The sequence below is a fragment of the Patiria miniata genome, unplaced genomic scaffold (assembly GCF_015706575.1).
Source record: "Patiria miniata isolate m_02_andy unplaced genomic scaffold, ASM1570657v1 HiC_scaffold_20, whole genome shotgun sequence".
Lineage (NCBI taxonomy): Eukaryota > Metazoa > Echinodermata > Asteroidea > Valvatida > Asterinidae > Patiria > Patiria miniata.
In genome coordinates, this window is record NW_024037059.1 from 17725823 (window position 1) to 17745465 (window position 19643).

Sequence of the window (19643 nt, forward strand, 5' to 3'; positions counted from 1 at the left end):
TTTTATGCAAATCAGTTGGAGACGATGTCGAGCCTTGGTTCAATCGTCGGCCAAAGCTTATGTTTTTCTTTACTTTGCGCTAGATTTCCAGCGCACGACCTCGTATGCGAATACAGATAATGTAGGCGGGGCTAATATGTGGAGTGTCCAATCACACCTTGGTAAATCCGGACGTCATCTAATTATTTGCAGCTATTCCGGCTTTTGCGGACGTGACAGGAACCACAGTTTTTGTGCATTGGTGCCGTGTGCAGAGACACACAATGTGTATGTGTATGGATTATGTACGGTGCCACGTTTCACTATGCAAGTTTCCACGCAACGATCGACCAATAAGAAAACGACATTTAAGGTCAGCTAAGGCTATTAACATAATGAGCACCACCCCCAAAACCTCACATGGTCGATTGAACCAAGGCTGGACATCGTCTCCAACTGATTTGCATAAAAATAGTGGCCGCGTGAGGTCGCTGTTCGCGCTGTATTTTGACATGCATTTGCATAGCGCGTGAGGATATATGCCGACGATTGACCGAGTACGGGACGAATAACGACGAGAGCATTGACCAAGGCTAGGCCAGCCCACCAATGAAACTAACAGTTGAGTGCTCCCTGCCTTCATAACACAGGATTGACTGGGTGTGATTGTTATGAAACCTGATATGGCTGTGCTTTGACTGTAGATTGATAAGCCAACTGTGTCAATCAGTTGATGCTTTTGACTGCCACATCAATGCCTACAAGAAATATAATCTGACTGTTGGCGACTAGCCTGTGTAAAAGGCATGGCAGAGAACAGGATTAAATTTTGACTGTCTGTGACAAACAAAAGGAGGGTTATTAATATTGAGGTGGGGTTTTTTTTGGGGGGGGGGGTTAGAAAATCACAAATGTGTGCTGCAAGGTTGATTTAATTACAGTTAATTACAGGTTTTATTTATTTGGTCAAACTACATAGCCATGGCAATGCTACAACCTGAATTAAACAAAAGTAGGTACATTACATGATGATGTACTGTGCAATAAATACGTGTGCAGTTGTTTAAGACTTATCACTTTTTTTGCAGATTGCATATTGATTTGTTCTTGTATGTTAAGAGGAAAACCTCACCCACAGCATCTCGACTCCTCTTTAGAAACTGATCTGTAAAAGATGTCCAGACACTAGTGAAGGGATAACAATCTTCAGATTCAAATAAGAAGCTTAATCCTAATCCTCCTCAATCCTCCAAAGTCCTCCGTGCAGTTTTGGAGGATTCTGGAGGATTGATGATGAATGTAACGTAAACTTTTGGAGGATGGAGGACACATGGGTATTCAGTATTGGTTAATTTGAACACAAGTGCAACATTTGGAGGATGGAGGATGGTTCCTAGCAAAAAAGGCCCTGGGGTAAGGGGTTAGATATGAATTTTGGAAACCAACTTCGTTCCAGAACGTCATATTGCCCTTAACCTGTAAGATTCTTCATTAACCCTAACCATCCTCAATCCTCCAAAATCTTCCTTGTGGTTTTGGAGAATTTTGGAGGATTGAGGCTGAATGGTATTTTTTAGATCAGCATTTTGGAGGATTGAGGCTGAATGGTATTTTTTTCAGAAAAGGACTTTGGAGGATTGAGGCTGAATGGCATTTTGAGGCAGGACTGTCTGACGACTTTGAAGGATTGAGGGGCTGGGTACCCTTCATTTGAACATAAGTGCAACATTTTTGGATGAGGAGGGTTTTGGAGGATTGAGGACGAATGCATTTTGAGGCAGGAATGTCTGAAATTTTGAAGAATTTAGGCGCTGTTGTAAAATTTTGGAGGATTGAGGATGGTTCCTATCCTAGCAAAAACGCCTAGGGGGTTAGGGTTAAGTACATTTTCTGAAACTTCATAAAAGAGGGCGCACTTCAAGTACAGTTATGTTATTGCTCTCCATTAAAAATCTTAGACCACTTCATTTTAAAGTCATGCTTAGCAAAAATGATTATAGTGCGCATGCGCAAGGTATACCGCCCATTGAGTGGTAACAACATTTTGATGGATACATTATATTAAAAAAAAAAAAGTGATAACACCCAAAAGGCTGCCACCGCTGCAATGCTATCAGATATTTTCCAACTCTGGAGGTGTATACCTTGCCAAAAAACGCTATGACGATTATTCCCCTCATTTGATACCGGTGGCCAAAATTTTGGACCGAGGCTGATGGCCTAAATAAAAATGTGCTTTATACCTAAAATCCATCTTACGGTTAAATCGCAAAGTGCTAAACACAAAAACTATGCAAGAATCAAACAAGCAGTGATAGTTCACCTTGCATCCAAAACATTTTGTGGTTATTCAAATGATAGACAATCAGGACATTAAATTCGTCACATTACACAAGTGACATTAAGTCACTTTGATAGTTATTATAAAACTTAGGCCAAAAAAAAAATACTCCGGTCTCTGCACAGCGCGCGCGTCGATTTTAATCATGCGCGTCAACCTTTTTTTCCGTCAAATTAACACGGAAGCTTCAACAGCGCCCTCTATTGCCGCAACTCCTCACATTTTTGTACCAAGGAGCACCAAGGAATGGAGAAATTGCACCAAGGCAAATGATAAAGGGCACCAAGGCAAATTATGGAGAACACCAATGTATAATGAGGGCACAAAAAAGCAAAATAGTACCCATCTTGTCTGTACAATTCAAGCTTGAAAAAATTAAAAAAACACCCCCCCCCCCCCAAAAAAAACGAGTCGCCGCATCAATTCCGAAACTTCGGTCTGACCAGAGACCGATTTTTAATTTTTTTTGGCCTTATCATTGTTTTTTTTTTATTGTGCGGCATCGCTTTGTCGGCTACTTTTTTACGACTCTGAGAATCGGCACTTTTGCTTTTTCATTGATGGTATCGTGTTCATGGTACGTGATCCAACGGTCATCTACAACTTCCCACGATCCTTGCTGGACGTGTGACTGAATTGCCGCTTCTAACTTGTCGTTCCAGTCCTCCGACACCTTGGTACTCATTGTGATCATGATGTGACCACCTACGAATGAAAATGGAAACAAAACAGTTACTTTATTAACGTAACATACAACATTTGCTTTTGCTGTAAGTTTCAGATACAGACATTGATCTGTTTTGTTTTAAGTTTTGTGTTCAAAGGTGTTGGAAGAACCTAGAAAAAAAAGTGCTTTTGAAGTCTGGTTCCTTGACCCTACTTCAAACAAAACGGAGCAATTTATACACATCAGGGAATTGTCGGGTCAGGAAAACAGACTAGCTGGCTTGCACCCATTTACAAATGTGTACCCGACTGCAAACAAAATATGGAGTAACTAAATTTGGTAAATTGGGGTTAGTATTTGCAAAAAAACCCCACTTTTTTCCAATGATGGTCGGCCGACCATCGTTGGAAAGTGATTAAAAAATTCCACTTTTTTTGAAAATGACAACACATCAGTTGCCATGATTTCACAGGATGCTTGAGACTTATTTACTTACAGTCAAGTAAGGTATTTCATAATAATTTGGAAGATTTGTTTTTGATGTTTGTAAATGTTGTATATTTATACATTTAAACTTGTCAGTGTGTTAAATTCTGAAAAGATGATGCAGTCGACTACTGAGGGCATAGCACGGTTTTTGTTTTTATTCCTACACGTGACATTCACTATCGAAGCGATAACGTAAGATCTGCCAAAACTGGGATCACGCTGATGCAAACATGGCCACCACTCACTACAGATGTGCATATTTCCTGAGCATTTTTGTGTTGTTTCGTTAGAAAACTGGAAACAAATCTACAGGTGTGACTTTTATTTGTATGACTACAGTCTGCAGTGAAACAGTTGACCAGCGGAGCAGCAGACTGCTGACCACATCATCTCCGAGTGCCCCCTCTATCGCCCTCCAAACAAGTACCATGACCTGATTGATGTTGATGCAGATACTCGAGAGTGGCTTCTCAGCAAGCACCCAGAGATTTAACTACTTCTTTGTTTTGGTTTCACAAAAAGAAGAAGAAGAAGAAGAAGAAGAAGGCAGGTGCAGTAGCTGGCTGGATCAGTTGGCACGTGTGTGGCATGCTCCATCACTAGGATAAGTCCAGTGACCTCGCTCGATATTACGCAACACTCTGATAGTGACAATGTGTGACCTTGATATTGTGTTAATTCAGGTGACAATGCATGAACGTGAGAGCATGTGAACCCTCACATTGGGTGAGAATGCATCATCATGTCGGTTTTAAGGCCGTTGTCCAGTCTGTTCTGGGTTGGCCTGCTTTCTCCCTATGGCTCTCCTCCACTTGGCCCTGTCCGTCGCGTCCCTCGCATTGACTCCAAGCAGTCGCATGTCATCTGACACGGAGCTCTGCCAAGTCTTGCGCGGTCGGCCGACGGGTGTGGGCCCACCCACAATTACGTTGGTACACCTCTTGACCCAGTTGACATCCTCCTTTCTCTCCACATGACCAAACCATGAATGAATGTACGAATACACAAAGCCCCATTTGTTGACTTCAGAATATTTTAAATAGCTAACCAGTTGGGCTCCACATGACGGAGATTTGTGAGTGTGATTCTCCCCTGTTGAAGTAAGATTCTTCAGATAACCAGAAATGTCACAGTTTGATGTAAATACCTGGTTTCGTAATTCGGATGAGTTCTGGGAAACAGGCGTCGCTCACGTGGCCAGGAATACCAAAGGCTCCGCACATTACAACGGCATCATAGTGACCTGTTCAAAAATTAAGCAGCAAATCAAACATGGTTACGCATGTAACCGTGTGAGATACATCGTAAAGGCTTTGAAACAAAAGTTGGGAAAATAAATTTAAAAATCAACGGTGAGAAGGGCTGCCTGATGCATTCTTTTAAGAATAATATATAATACTGCTTATATGTTAAAAATGATCTACAATCATGCTGTGACTTACTGTCTGGAACGGTGGTCTGATGCTCATCCAACGTGTCACATATGTACTCGGTGTAAGACTGATGCTCTTTACTTTTATCAAGAGAACCTTGGGAGGGATCGAGGGCGTCGATGTTGGTGAAGCCACGCCTCTTGAGCTGAATATTAAGGGAGCAAGAAGTAACAAAACAATGAATGAAGTTTTTATTCAGGTGGAGTGATCAAGACAAATTCTTACATGCGACTCGGTCCTGCTAAGCTTACTGGATAATATGATGCTTGTTAATAATTCAAGACCAGTCACTTTAACTGCGGCTTGAGCAGCTTTTGAACTTTTATTTTTTTACGGCTGAAAACCCCTTATTTGGGTTTTCCATGTTTTCGGGCCCTATGCTGGAATGTTTATACATGTAGCTTTATTTCTGTAAATATGTCATGTTTGTTCGTAGTCTGTTTCACCAATGCACTTTTTCCTTGCGAATTTTACTTTGCTTAACTTTATTTAATAATTTGAACTGTATGCAGGACCCCAATAGAAACTAGTTTTGAACTGTTTGGGCACACCCTGGGTATAGAAATGTAATAAATAAATACTAAATAATAAAACATGTAGATTGTTTCAAATAAAATCTTCACCCTTAGTCAAACTATGTTCACCACTTTAAAGTGACTGATCTTTAACATGCTTTGGTACTGAACTCAGAAAATAACCTTGTTGTCTCAATTTGCTGCCGTCAGACAATAATTTCGGAATCTTTCCGAGCCGAGCCAGAACCAAACCATTGTTCTGACAAACGTCTCCGAACCTCACGGAACCCGAACCTGAACTTTCCACACACTGGATCGATAGTAGGTATGACTTGACCGAGTCCAAGACCCGAACCCCCGTCTCATCTCACCTCCTCGCCGACCATTCCTGTTCCAGATGCAGCATCAAGGATCCTGGAGGATTTATCTCTGATGACGTCAGACGCCAGGGCGGCCAGGTTGGCCGGACCGCTGTAGCCCACACTGCCAGTTTGCTGCCAACGAAAAATTCTATCGTAAATTTATCTCGGACAAGCATAGCTTTTGTAAACCAGGTAAGAACATTTTAACAACAGTCTCTCCAAGGAATTCCAAACGTTTTTGGTTGCGACTTCAAATTGTATCCATTTCTGTAGCGTCAATTTGGAACTTTTAATGAACATGCTTCAGCAAAATTAGAAAAGGCAACAAGTAAAAAGATTTTGATGTACAATGTAATAATTCTAAAGTAGCAAATGAAGAAAGCCCCATTATTTGGGCATGAAAGTACTGTTGTGTTATTATTGGCTCCGTGCATAAACAAGAGAGGGCACTTTTTTACCACCTTCGAGAGCCCTGCGGATGGGACACACTGCGTGGGGGCAGTGTTCTATAGTCTTTTCATGTGATCTTTCATTGCTTTATTGATTGGTTTAAATGCGGAGTCCTATTACCTTGTCTGCCTTGTAAAAGAATATGGTGGTTCATAGATCATGGCTTGGATGTGTGTTACATAATAGGCCCTTTTTCCCTGAAAGTGATGAACAAGGGCATTGAAAGGTGGGGGGGGGGGGGGGTTCAGAGGAGGAGGCTAAAACTTGGGACCAGCTTGAGTAGATAGGTCTTACTCTTGTTTACGTTTTAAGGACTCTGTAGTACCTGTGCACGAACAGCAAACATGGGCGTCGCCAGGATTTTTTCCGGGGGGGGCCAAAGCAAATTTTTCCTCAAAATTCCTTAACTTTTACATTATATTCACAATTTATCATATTTTTTCGAGTGTGAGCAGGGGAACATTTGCCCTTATCACCCCTCCCCCATCAAATTAACAGCAATATGGCTTCACACCTCTTCTTTTTTTTTTTCCTTGCCCCCCCCCCCCCTCGCGACACCCATGACAGCAAATCATCTGCGTAGTGACCAATGTAAAAACGGCATAAATGTCCAGCCAGAATGTGGCCTACCTTTGTATAGTATTCCGCCCAATTATCGTAAACCTGAGAAAGCTTCTCTCCTCCCGATAGATTTGCGTAGACTTGCGTCCGGAAATAGTGGAAACCATTCACGTCTTGATCCGTCGACTCAGTCATGGTTGAATTTTGTCTGGTTGAAGAAAAGCCTGAACTGTAGGATTAAGCAAAATTGTCATTTGTAATGTAGGCCAAGTTCCTCTGCTCCCTAACAATACCTGTATGGCGGTGTGTTTGCTTCAACTTTTGCTTTGTCGCTGAGGGGAAATTCAATAAAAGACCAGTTCCCTGTAGTGACTTATCAGCCATCAGAAAGCGGTAACATGTCATAAAAAGTCTACTTTAGCAGAGAAAATATTGACGCCTTGGAGAGATTCCCGTATCTGGTAATCGCTTGTCACCCTGTAAACTAGCCCGACTGCATCTGGCCGTACAGTGCTTGCGATAGTACTGTTACGCCCCAACTATGGTATCGGTCCAAACTATAGATGGACGGTCCCAACTGTAGTTCCACAGTTGGGCTGGCCCAACAATAGTTGGGAGTCATCAAGGGCGCCAGTTTATAGTTGGGCCACTCCAATCTTTTTACTTTGAGGCGTCCCAACTATAGTTTACATTGATGTGCAACTATAAAACATTTCCTGCAGCTCTGATACACGTCTGACTTTACTTGGGACCATTGAAATTAGCTATTGTTGGGGCCAATTATAGTTTGGCCACCCCAATCTTTTTATTTTTTGGTTCCAACTACAGTTTACATTGATGTACAACTATAAAACATTCCCTGCAGCTCTGATACACGTCTGGCTTTACTTGGAACTAGCTTTATGAAATTAGCTATTGGTGGGGGCCATCTACAGTTGGGCCATGGCAATCTTTTTATTTTGCAGTCACAATTATAGTTTACGCTGCTGTGCTAGTAGTATAAAACATTCCCTCACACGTCTGACTTTACTTGGTACCACTTAGCCCCATAAATGTGGCCTATTTTCTGGACTACCTCCGTAAACATAGGCCACACATCCACATGTACAAAAACGTGTCGCACTCTGCCAAATTTTGATTTTCACATTTAGGCTTAGTTTGTAGGTTTTTTTTGCTTTAGAAGCATACTTGCCCTCTTTATAGGCTAATCAGAAAGTGCTGCCTTTTTCAGATGTCTATTTTTTGTGAAATTTCCAGATTCATTTGCACACATTTGCGTATTAAAATTTCAACATGAAATTTCACAAAAATTAGCCATCTGAAAAAGGCAGCACTTTCTGATTAGCCTATAAAGAGGGTGAGTATGCTTCTAAAGCAAAAAAAACCTACAAACTAAGCCTAAATGTGAAAATCAAAAAGTGCGACACGTTTTTGTACATGTGGATGTGTGGCCTATGTTTACGGAGGCAGTCCAGTAAATAGGCCACATTTATGGGGCTAGGTACCACTCGGATATTAGCTATGGGTGGGGCCCCATCTATAGCTGGGCCACACCAATCTTTGAATTTTGCATAAAAAATATTGCTGGACTATAAAACCCAGCTGGACAACTCATCAAACTAGGTAGTCCGAGTAACTTGGACCAACTTATCGCCTTTTTAACATTCGGACATGGTCCGACGATACATAGTAGGGTCCAAGCTATTTCTGAAATCAGAAGGCTTCTCTCCGTCAGCCTTCTGAGAGCCTTCAAATTCGGGGGTCAGCCAACCTCGTACCCAGGGTGTCGAGCAGTACGCGCCCATCTCTACCTGCTCTCTCACCCTGGTATTGGATCATTTGCATGTGCAAGATTTTTGAACACATATGCAAATGAGGAATAGTCTGGTGCCTGCATGTGCGTTACATTAGCATTTGTTTTTGTATGCGGTGTCTGGGGTAAAAACAGAGTCAATTCGTAGCAGTGCGAGCATGGCGTGAGTAACAAAAACACAATTTTTATTCAATTAAACTGTTACGATCTTAACGAAACAATATGCAGTATCACATTTCATATTAATATTAACAAATTGGAAAAGAAATTAATATTTTCGAGAAGGCGTGGACGAATGATCGCGAAAACATGTACTGCATGTTGTGAATAACAACACCAAGTACACGATAAAAATCCATTACTAGTATAATACTAGCCAATTGCGGTATCGAATCAGGAAGAAAGTTTCCTATCCAGGGTTTACTATTGGAAACCGTGTTGGAAATAAAGTAAGCACTGGGGACGAGGTTGGGGGTCAGCACTCTATGACTTGGCTTTTGGAAATGCCCTTTGACATGTTTGAGATTCCTTCCTCCATGTTGATCCATAACTCTGAAATATTTTCACGCAATTGACATTTGGATCATGGGAAAAAAATTTGGGTGGAAAATCTGAGTTTTTTACTCACCAGCCTCGCGTCTCCGATCTGACGAATGCAAGGTTATGTAATGTTGTTCATGCATGTCATGTGTGTGTGTTTACGTCCGTTGCGCGTGCGCTGATCTTACATTGGGCTCGACCATTTGGGATGGAGGGGGTATGCTTTGCATTGCGCAACAGTACATGTACGTCATTTTGGCGCGATGAATACGCTGCGCTGTATGGTCACAAGTTGTCAGTTTTGGTGGACTGTTTACTGATGGATCTTTTCATCCCTTTTTGTCAAATTCAAAAACATAACGAAACAGTCTCAACTGAAAACAATTCATGATTAAAACACTCGAGTTTGAAATCGATATGGTTGGAATTAGACCCGTGAACGTGGCGTTGTATACAACGCCACGTTCTTGTTTCATTTCGAACCTGGCGAAATCGATCCGACATACATAATTCCGTGTGGGTGTTGAGTACTCACCTAGAAATCTAAAATTGCCCGTCCGATTGTTTCGGCTGTGTAATTTCGACGAAATTTGCCCATCAGTAAAGACCCATACAAACGTGTAGAAATTAGATTTTAACCTGACCCTGACAAATAACCAGGACGCGTCCGAGTCACTTGGACAGATTGACGGCTGTTTCATGTCGCAACCCCGAAAAAACCCCGCAGACGATTGGCTGCTCGGCTCATCTCGTGTACAGCAGTACGTGTGTATGCACACACCACTGATCTCTATATAAAGACTGGATAGCGGATATGCATACAACATTCACACAGTAGACTTTGCATGTTGACCAATTCGCCCCCGGTCTCACGAAGATGGCCGCGTATAATACGAACGTTCTACGCGTAAATACGCGCGCGTTGTATCAACAGTTGACGCGCATTTTGGTCACGTACACATATTATGATGTTCTAAAAGGGACACATTTCCGTAGTGATTATTATTTCAAAACGCCGAAAAAGTTATATTTGCGGCATTTAGTAACCACGACGTTAGAAAAATTGTAGTTAACCTTGGTCAGTGATGGTGGTCAAAATATAAGTCAAGTGAACCGCGACGTTACAAAAGAAATCATGCTGTCTATAAAAACGACAACTTGTCCTTTGTAGATCACCAGCCGGTCTCACCAATATGGCGTCAAATTCGTACATTGTGCGGCTCTTTATTAGCTATCCAGTCTTTATAATAGAGATCAGTAAATACACCCCGCGCCGGCCCCAGACACAAATCCGCACTGTACACGGCCGGACGTACAGTATGTACAGTAACCATGCCGTGGAAGATCGGCGCCTCATGAGGCCGCGTAGTGGTTACCGCATGGGGTGTACGTAGTACGTACGTATGGTACGCACATAGGTACTGTATGCGTACCGGTCGGCAACGTGCGCTGTAATGTACATTTACATGTACATGTACTGACAACAACCTGTATACGTACGTCTGCCGGATCGGACCGTTTGTTCAGGTAAAAAGCTTGGCTAGACAGCATTCGTCAAGGCTAGACTGATTCCCTCTCAAATGAAATGACTTAAAAGAAAAACCGAGAACCAGTGTTCGGCTCTCATTCATACTGCCTTCCTGGTATGCTTGCAATACGCATTGTTGTCATGATATCAAACGATAAACAGGGCTAGTGGACCACCGAGGCTGACGCACGTAGGTTTGAAATTATTGCATATTAAATAGGCGATGTCATTTTGGTACGAATAATGATAAAACATGAAGGCCGGTTCATACTACGGTTCTTACCTTTTCCCGTTAAACTACATTATACGAATACGAATTTAATATTCGGCGTTAAGAATTAAAACAAAAGTGTACACGACTGTACATAATATTGAACATGACGAGGAGAACACTTATTATCAAGCGTATGTTTCTCGATGTTGAATTAAAAAAAAAAATATGAATGGCGACAAAAAAACCTCTTCTTAGGCCAAAAAAAAGTCTCCGGTTTCTGGTATGCGCGCGCGTCGCCGTAGCCATGCGCGTCGGCAAAATGAAAAAGTTTTTTTTTCAATGAAAGATGATGTCTCAAAACCGCCAAACTCACTGGTTTGACTGGAATCCTGCTGCTGCACAATTTTAACGTGTTTTTAGATGGGGTTATGGTCGAGAATAAGCTTTATGTGGCCTCTCTGGACTCCCATATATTTGCACTCAGTTTAGTCGGACACCATTTGCAGTCATCAGCCGACATTTGAAGCAAAAAAATCAGGTAAAAAAAAAAAAAAGCTGCGTCGCCGCACCACTTTTTGGGCAAGCTCCATACCAGAAACCGGAGACCTTTTTTTGGCCTTATTACCCTGTGTCACATCCCTTTTCCTTCTCCTGCCGAACAATCCCTCCTTTTACACACCTATTCATCTCACACTTCCCTCCCTTCTCAACCCCCTCCCCTTGTTCCTTCCTGCCCCTTCCCTTTGATCTTCACCTACTGCCACACTCCCTTGGTCCACGCCCTCTTCATGTTTAATACCTCAATTTGTGTTCTCCTTCCACCCTTGTGTGTCCCCTACGTAAATGTTTCTTGTACCACTGTCAGTCTGAAGCAGGTCACGGTCTTGTTAAGACCGAAACATCAGGCCTAATTTTTTTTAGTTAAACAACTCAAATGAATGAGATAAAATAACATTTTTTGGCTTAATTTTCCAACTGTCTCTGCAAACGTTTTACACCGAAATGAGAAAGTCTCACTCACCACCGATAATGCTGCGCTATCGCTGACTCGGATGTCTGGTGATGTCTAGTGCTTCTTACTGCACTGCAGTATTGGGAGTGGTGTTCAGACCGAAGTTGGAGGCGTTAATATAACCTACAGTCGTCATTTTGGTTGGTAAGCAAGAAGTCATTCGTTGCTTTGATGCACCGAGGAACCGGCAATGACAAACGTATAGATCTCTGTGATGATTAGCCTATAACCCTCCTCTCCTTTTTTTTTGGTAACGAAATATCGACGTTGCATCTGGCGCCGTTTTTGGTTTTTGTCTCTTGAGATGTGGTGATGGAATTACATTGATATGTAATTTCAGTTTCACTGAAACAAGACGGCGGTTCCTGTCCGTAAAGCACAACCTTCAGAAATTGAGTGAATTATACTCTTACCTTGCTGGTTATTTCAACATATGAAGTTTTGCGTATATGGGTGACGGGGAGTTGATCATTAACCCTAAAAAAGCCGGGGAGCGGAATCCGCCCCCCCCCCCCGCTCAACTTTTTCCGCGATTGCCTTAAAAAAATTTGCGACCCGAGCTGTTATGACTTTTTAGCCTCGAGCCTTGCGCATCTTTTGATACCAAAAACATAAAAATCGGACGACGGGTTGCCGCGCAGAGAAAAATTTTCCGGCGCTACGCACAGTGATAACTTAATTTTTCCATTAAACGTCGTGTACACAGAGCAGAACTACCATTCATACATATGAATAATTAATTAGCCGTAATTCCAAAACCCTTTGACCTATAGTCATGAAATTTCTTGGGTATGTTTATGATGAAATGCTCTATGCATGTACCGATTTTCAAAATTGTTTGTCACTCGATGGCAGAGATCTTAGGGGGGGGGGGCGAAATCTGCCCCCTACCCGGCTGAGAGATGGTCAAAATAACCCGGCCCTTTCAGGGTTAAGGCAGTGCTATATAGTGCCAGAAATCACTCACATTTGTTTTTGTTTTCTTCAATCACCTAAAGAGTAGTGTTCCTCCTGGTAATTTAGCTGTGTTTCGTTAAGTAGTGGTTCCCCATCTGTTCCTTTTGCCGCATTATACCCACGCACCACGCCACGTTCATTACGACACCAGCAGAGAAGCCTACGGTACCTTTGTACCCTCTCGTCCTGCCCATACAGTCCTGTCTGCTGCAGAGTCATTGTTTTTTTTTCAAGCCAAAATATAATAAGGTCTTTTATTTCACACTTTATTGGTATTCAGTGTTTGTTCTGTTGGTTTTAAAAAAAAAATTTCTAAATCTGGTTTTACTTTAGATTGGTGTGTGTTAGTTTTTGAGTGTAGTCCGGATTTCGATTCTTGTTTTCGATACCTCATTTTAGTTGCTTTCTTAAGTCTTGAACTAGTTGAAGTTGAGTACACAAATTCTATAATGTGTCGTTTTGTTTGAAACTACAAAATAATGTGTATGGTGTCTCCACTATTAATGCAGTTCCTCACAAACTTTCCCTTTTTGTTTATATTTTAGTATAAAGTTTAGTATTATATTTTTTAGTTTATAGTTTTGTTTTTGTGCGAGTTCCCCCCTCCTCCCAATATTACAATGGAATCGAATAAAAAAGAGTTCATGGTAGTTCCAATTAATCTTAAATGAATACATTGGAGTCGAGGTGAGCTCGTCTACATCGCCCATTAAACGCGTGCATGCTGGTGACATCCATAATATTGCGCTCCCATTGGACGAATGTTTCTAATCCGGTGACCTGGGTCAACCACATGAGGGTGCACGTTTATTATCGTGCGCAAGGAGTTACCAAGCAACCTCGAGCTAGAAATACGATTGGTTAAAACTCACGCAATGAATTATTCATGTCGATGACGTATTACGCTCATGACGTCCACGCCATGCGCTCACGACCATCCTGTTAGTAAATAAATTATTTTGGTGTCGCATGTCTTGAATCGAAACCCAGTAACGTGGGTTTTATTCTAGACAGATGTTACATTGTCACACCACCCTCTCTTGGCCTTGTTATAATCGTATCGATTTGACTACATGATCCACCATTTGCTATTGATAATCAAAAACAAATGCAGTGTCGTTTGTGGACACGAGAAGTAACTAGATATAGTAAGCTTATTTTGTTCCATCTGTCTCAGGGTTCGAAATTAGGGGGGTAGCCCGCAAGCCAAATGCTAGTCAAAACAGCGGCGGGCTAGTCAAACTAGTCAAACTAACTTCACACTTCATCGCTTTCGCTTCTGCTACATAGGTGTTTTCCTTCTTAGAGTTTAGGCATTCTCCTGAAGACGGTCAGAGCATACTGACCGGAGCGTCGAGTTTATACCTCTGGTTCTTTTCAGAACCATTCTCTTAATTCTTCGCACATAGTGTTTCCGCAAAACCTTTCATTATTAAGTACTTAAGTAGCCCGGCTGGCAAGTCAAAAAAATTTGGGGCAAAGATGAAAGGACAGGAAGAAATAAATCATTGAATTCAGAAGTCAAACCTGTATCAATTTGTGTATAGTTTTATCAACTGTTTTAAGTGGTTACCTGATAAGATCTGTCTATTAAAAACACTGACAAAATAGGAGGCTTTTTTTTGTACCTAGATCTCCTTGTTCGATCACGGGTTTTTTTCACATCGCGTACTTGCGTGAGAACGAAAATGGTAACGACGCGAAGATTAACCAATATACATCAGATGGATATTAGTTTTTTCAGGCTCATTTAGATCACTTTTTAATACAGTTCCTATCAACTGTCACTTTAAATTTGCATGTGAATGAAAATAAATCCCTCAAGTTTTAAAAAAAAAATTGTCTGCTACAAAATTATTTCATAAATTTTCATGCTTGAACGAGTGATCGAGTTCACATCGAGTGCACACGGAAGTTTTCGGAAGTGAGAGGTCAATTTTTTGCACGATATTTCTCTTTCACGTCATGCGATTTTTCAGTTTCCATAAAATTGCGAGGGTGATTTTCTAAGAAATCAATATACCAAACCTAATGTCAAAAACCTTAGTTCCTTTTCGAGGGGCCCTGAAGCGCGCCACCAGGTGTCAACTTTCAGGCTATATACACGTTTTACATGTATGCACGTTGTTGTTTATGAGACACTCTAGTGAAAAAGCCCGCGGACTAGTTAGGTCGAACCCTGCTGTCTACACTCTTGGCCGGCCATGGGCGTCGCCAGGATGGGGCAAGGCCCCCCCCCCCCCCCCGAAAAGCAAAAAGCAACACAAAAACAAGAAGAAGGGAAAAAAGAGGTGTGAACTTGAACTCATATTTGCTATTAATTGAATACACACTTAACCAAATGGGCGCGTCTGCAGGGGTGTCAATGGGGTGGGGTGAGTTAACGTCCCCCGCCCACCCTCGAAAAAAATTGAGAATAAATTGAGAATATATCAGACAAAGTACAAGGTAAATGTGCCATTTTGTCTTTGAGCTTCCGGACCTCTGATCTCCGCCATGCGCCGCCTGCGATTTATTTTTCCATACCACATATTCGCTATTAAACAACACCTGAATAAATCCCCGTTATCTGATTGGTTGATCGTTGATCACATGTCATTGAATTATTCGTCCCAACGCACTGCGCGGCCGCACCACGAAAACAGAAGTTCTATTGCACGGTGAATGGAAGTTCTATTGCACGGTTTCATTACTGCCGGTGGTGGCGCTGTATTACGAATCTGATTCACAGAATGTCAAATTGACGGAAGATACACGAGAATCCCCGTTTGTGCTCAGAAGAAATAGCGGAACTCTATGTGAATGCTGACGCTGCTAACACAAAGAAGCAAATAAGATTTGCTGGCAAGCGATTAGGCGAATTTGATTATGGTAGTTTTAACATACATAAATTGGATAGGATAGTTCTGAACCTAGGAATATAGTTGCTGGCTAGTTCTGAACTTGTCGAACAGTTTTGAATAAATCGGATATTGGAAGGGACCACCAATTTGTCTGAATAAGTAGAACATTGCAATAGAACCGGAATAGTTATTCTTTTTTGTTTTTCAGTTGACAAGTATAGTGCTCGTATAATACCCATTTGAATCACCTTTCGTTTGTTATTCCACATTATATGCATCATCACAGTTTTATAGGCACGTCATTCTTTCCGAATTACTGGGGCAAAACAATATGGAATAGACTGTGTATAGGAAGGCAGTTAAAATGCATTACATGTAGGGGGGGGTCAAAAAAATTCATAGAAATACATTAAAAATAATGCAAACCCCCTCCTCCCCCCCCTGCTCTGACGCCCCCCAAAAATATACTGGTAATTATGTCCGTCTGTGCACAAAATTCAGACAGAGCCAGCTTGTTTAGGGGGTCAATATAGTATTAATAATCGTCGGATTTGAACAGCGCCCCCATTGGAAGTATGGTATGAGCCCCCCATTCCCCCCCCCCCCCTATTGATTTTACGGAAGCCAAGTGTCCGGACAAAAACAAACTCTGTCTACATTTCAGCAATGATTTGCTGATGACCCCCCCCCCCTGCAAAAATTCCTGGATCCGCCCCTGACATGTCAGTAAGGCCCTCTGTCGGGGGGGGGGGGGGGGGGTCAATAGCCTGAATCCAACACCAGCTATGTCAATTGTTCTGCCCTCGCTGGATGATTTATAGTTTAGAATTAATAACACTAATGGTTCTTACTTCTTCTTGGCTTTATTCAACATCAGAACTCTCGTACAGAAACACTTTTCAAGCGAAAGTTTACCGTGATTTTTGTCTGGTCTCTTTTGACCACAGGAGAATGCAACTTGCGGAAACGGATGACATTACTTGCAGTAATCAATAAATGGTGGTAGGTTTTTCTTCAACTAAACGTTTAGTGCTACAAGATGACAGACTCTGCTCTATAAACGTCGGCAAAATCTTGACACTATTGAGAGCAAGGCTTTTCTTTATTATGTAAACAAGCTTACAAGTTGGGCCGAGGATGGCGCTGAAAGAACTTGAAACAAAACGGTCAGACAAAAAAACCCACAAAACACATTTTTTTTCATGCTTTTATTGTTTCATTTTATTTATTCATGCATATAGTCCTGAAAGGAAATAACTAATTCTATATAGACATTAGCGACATAAATAGAAGCTTAAATTCAATAAAGAAATCAAATTCTGGGTTCGACTGAAGCTTGTCAATAATTCTTGCAGAAAACTCTTTCAATTCATTAGGTCTCCCGTAATGGTTTCTCAGTTTACTTTGTATTTCAAGTACCAGTTTTCATCTGTTTCAGTCAGGAAAAATAGGCGCAATTTTGCATAACCTTGATTATGTTATCTACCATAAATTAGTTTAAGATTGCCAATGCACTTCGCACCATACGACACAAGTATTATGATGCTTAAAGGAAACCGTTATACCAAAAGCAAAATCACATAAAATATTCCAATTAGCCATTCCTAAAGGCGGTCGCGTTGTTTTTCAATGATCAAAGAAAATGTTCCACATGATTAGAAATCGCCCTAAAGTGAATGTCAGTTCAGTATTGTTAACATTGGACAAGGTTCAGCAGAATTTGAACCATGATGAGATTTGTTTCTTGAAAGACACATAACCCAGATGTATAGATCTAATTAAAGTATAATCTTAGCAGAAGATAAAACTCATGAATTTATTAATTTCAAGTGATTATCAATTAACCAGGTCTCAAACCAGTACCATTTTCACTGCAAAACTGCAGTGTAAATTGAACACCGGTAGTCCTATATAGATACAGTGGCGTCGCCAAGGGGGGGCCAGGGGGGGCACGTGCCCCCCTGGAAAACCTAGTGCCCCCCCGAGTGCCCCCCCATCTGAGATTTGGGTTGGTAAAAAAATATATATATATTTTGTTATATTCAACTCCCATCATCTGAGTTGGTTAAATAGCAATTTCTGGAGATATCTTCAGATCGAATTTAGCATCAAATGTGGCACCATTTTGCATCTAGCCCATCCTCCGTATGCGAAAATTTTCCAAAGGGGAGGGGGGCACCCCCTCCCCTTAGACCCCTCCCCCAGGACGGCGATCCGTATCCACCTATAAAGTGCCCCCCATCAAATGCTGGTGCCCCCCCTGTGCCCCCCCAGACTGAAAAGTCTGGTGACGCCACTGTATAGATACCACCGGTGTCAAATTGACACTGCTGTTAGATTTGCAGTGTGTCGTACGTTTGCCTTCCTGATCGAGAATCCCTTTTAGTCAGTTTTCTTTTTCCAAATATTGTCGCTGGAGTTGACTACCCACACCAGGCACGACAGAGACTCAACTTGCTTTGCGCCCCCTCCGATCTTATGCCAAGTGCTACCCCAGGGTGTGGCGGGCGTCACACCCCCTCGATAGTAGATCGCATCCCCGGCGTTAACCCCGTACACCATGTCAGCCGAACTGATATACTTGAGCGCGCCTGAGACCTGTTTCCACCTCGTAGCGTCTGGGTCAGTGGGCAGGTCACCGTAAGTACCCACCCTGTATTTGATATTATCGCCCGCAGTCACACCCCACACCCCGGAGTTACCCACTGAGATCTGCTTCAATGCCCCTCCAATCTGCCTCCAAGAGTCCCCGCCCTGGTTGCAGTTGCTTGCCCCAATGCGGTGATAGATGTTGTCATTCCTATTGACCCCCCAAACATGCCCATTTTGACTAACACTGACGTGTTTCAAGGCCCCAGACACCTGTGCCCATCCCGTACCAGTTGGATTAGTCGCGGATATGCCTTGTCTGTAATAGATGTTATCGTTTGAGTTTACGCCCCACACTACGTTCTTCCCCACGTCAAGCTGTTTTAGAGCCCCACCGATTTGTTGCCAGGCCGCACAGGTTGCGCTCTCTTCCTCACCGTACGAGTTGCCTCTGTAGTAGATGTTATCGTGAACGTTGACGCCCCATACTCCTGACAGGCCCACTGATACGTGCTTCAAGGCCCCAGGGAGGTGACGCCATGACGTGGTCGCCGGCTGGCAAGCGCAAGTTGGCCCAAGAGCCTCAGTGATGATGCAGAGGGCCCACACCAAACTGAAGGCGGAAAAAGAAAAAAAAACACCTCTAAACGTCTTGGGTGCATTCATGAGCCTCGACTCTAATGACAACCTCTTTTCCATGGGTACGATCCTGCTGCGCCATGTTGGTTCCCATCACGCCTTGCGTGATCTAAACACCTGTGGTCAATACCAGACCAAATGTTTGCCGAAGAGGAACATTTGGTAATCTTTCCCGTTTTTGTGGGAGACGAGAATGGTTACGTTTCCAAAGGAAAAATTATTTTGCTCATCCCTAGACTGATTCTAGCCTTGACCAATGCTGTCTACATAGCCAAGGTTATTTTTTAAATCTGAGCTGAACAAACGGTCCGCGGCACACGTAGCTAGCTCCGCTTTGCCTGGCTGTGCGATACACCCACTGATCTCTATATAAAGACTGGATAGCGGATATGCATACAACATTCACACAGTAGACTTCGCATATTGACCAATTCGCCCCCGGTCTCACGAAGATGGCCGCGTATAATACGAACGTTCTACGCGTAAATACGCGCGCGTTGTATCAACAGTTGACGCGCATTTTGGTCACGTACACATATTATGATGTTCTAAAAGGGACACATTTCCGTAGTGATTATTATTTCAAAACGCCGAAAAGTTATATTTGCGGCATTTTAGTAACCACGACGTTAGAAAAAATGTAGTTAACCTTGGTCAGTGATGGTGGTCAAAATATAAGTCAAGTGAACCGCGACGTTACAAAAGAAATCG

At 42.3% G+C, this 19643-nt stretch overlaps 2 protein-coding genes and 1 long non-coding RNA gene across 5 annotated transcripts; 1 reads left to right on the forward strand and 2 right to left on the reverse strand.

Moving 5' to 3' along the window:
• Positions 1-905: 905 nt before the first annotated feature.
• Positions 906-12121, reverse strand: LOC119727669. Of its 3 annotated transcripts, none has more exons than XM_038199666.1 (6): positions 11914-12121; positions 6867-7026; positions 5796-5918; positions 4919-5054; positions 4624-4719; positions 906-3025 (listed from the first exon to the last, which is right to left on the reverse strand). In XM_038199666.1, the coding sequence occupies exons 2-6, from the start codon at positions 6990-6992 to the stop codon at positions 2835-2837; spliced, it is 672 nt and encodes a 223-aa protein (XP_038055594.1). In that variant the 5' UTR covers positions 6993-7026; positions 11914-12121; the 3' UTR covers positions 906-2834. The 3 variants fall into 3 exon arrangements, with proteins under 3 accessions (XP_038055594.1, XP_038055595.1, XP_038055593.1); XM_038199667.1 differs by lacking the exon at positions 11914-12121 and adding an exon at positions 9686-9730; XM_038199665.1 differs by lacking the exon at positions 11914-12121 and adding an exon at positions 9239-9352.
• Positions 5914-17515, forward strand: LOC119727670. The gene is made up of 2 exons (XR_005270993.1): positions 5914-5978; positions 16652-17515. It is a non-coding gene; the product is annotated as an uncharacterized LOC119727670 (long non-coding RNA).
• A 493-nt stretch (positions 17516-18008) lies between these two features.
• On the reverse strand, positions 18009-18992 carry LOC119727881 (lectin L6-like). Its single transcript, XM_038199958.1, has one exon. The coding sequence runs from the start codon at positions 18990-18992 to the stop codon at positions 18087-18089; it is 906 nt and encodes a 301-aa protein (XP_038055886.1). The 3' UTR covers positions 18009-18086.
• Between the last annotated feature and the right edge of the window lie 651 nt (positions 18993-19643).

What these genes read in the sequence shown, in the direction of transcription:
- LOC119727669 (XM_038199666.1), bottom strand. Translation starts at nt 6,992, where the DNA reads ATGACTGAGTCGACGGATCAAGACGTGAATGGTTTCCACTATTTCCGG. An exon ending in GGGCGGAATACTATACAAAG is followed by an intron (nt 5,919 to 6,866) that starts GTAGGCCACATT and finishes TTTCGTTGGCAG; the next exon opens with CAAACTGGCAGTGTGGGCTA. An exon ending in CAGGAATGGTCGGCGAGGAG is followed by an intron (nt 5,055 to 5,795) that starts GTGAGATGAGAC and finishes CTTAATATTCAG; the next exon opens with CTCAAGAGGCGTGGCTTCAC.
- LOC119727881 (XM_038199958.1), bottom strand. Translation starts at nt 18,992, where the DNA reads ATGGAAAAGAGGTTGTCATTAGAGTCGAGGCTCATGAATGCACCCAAG.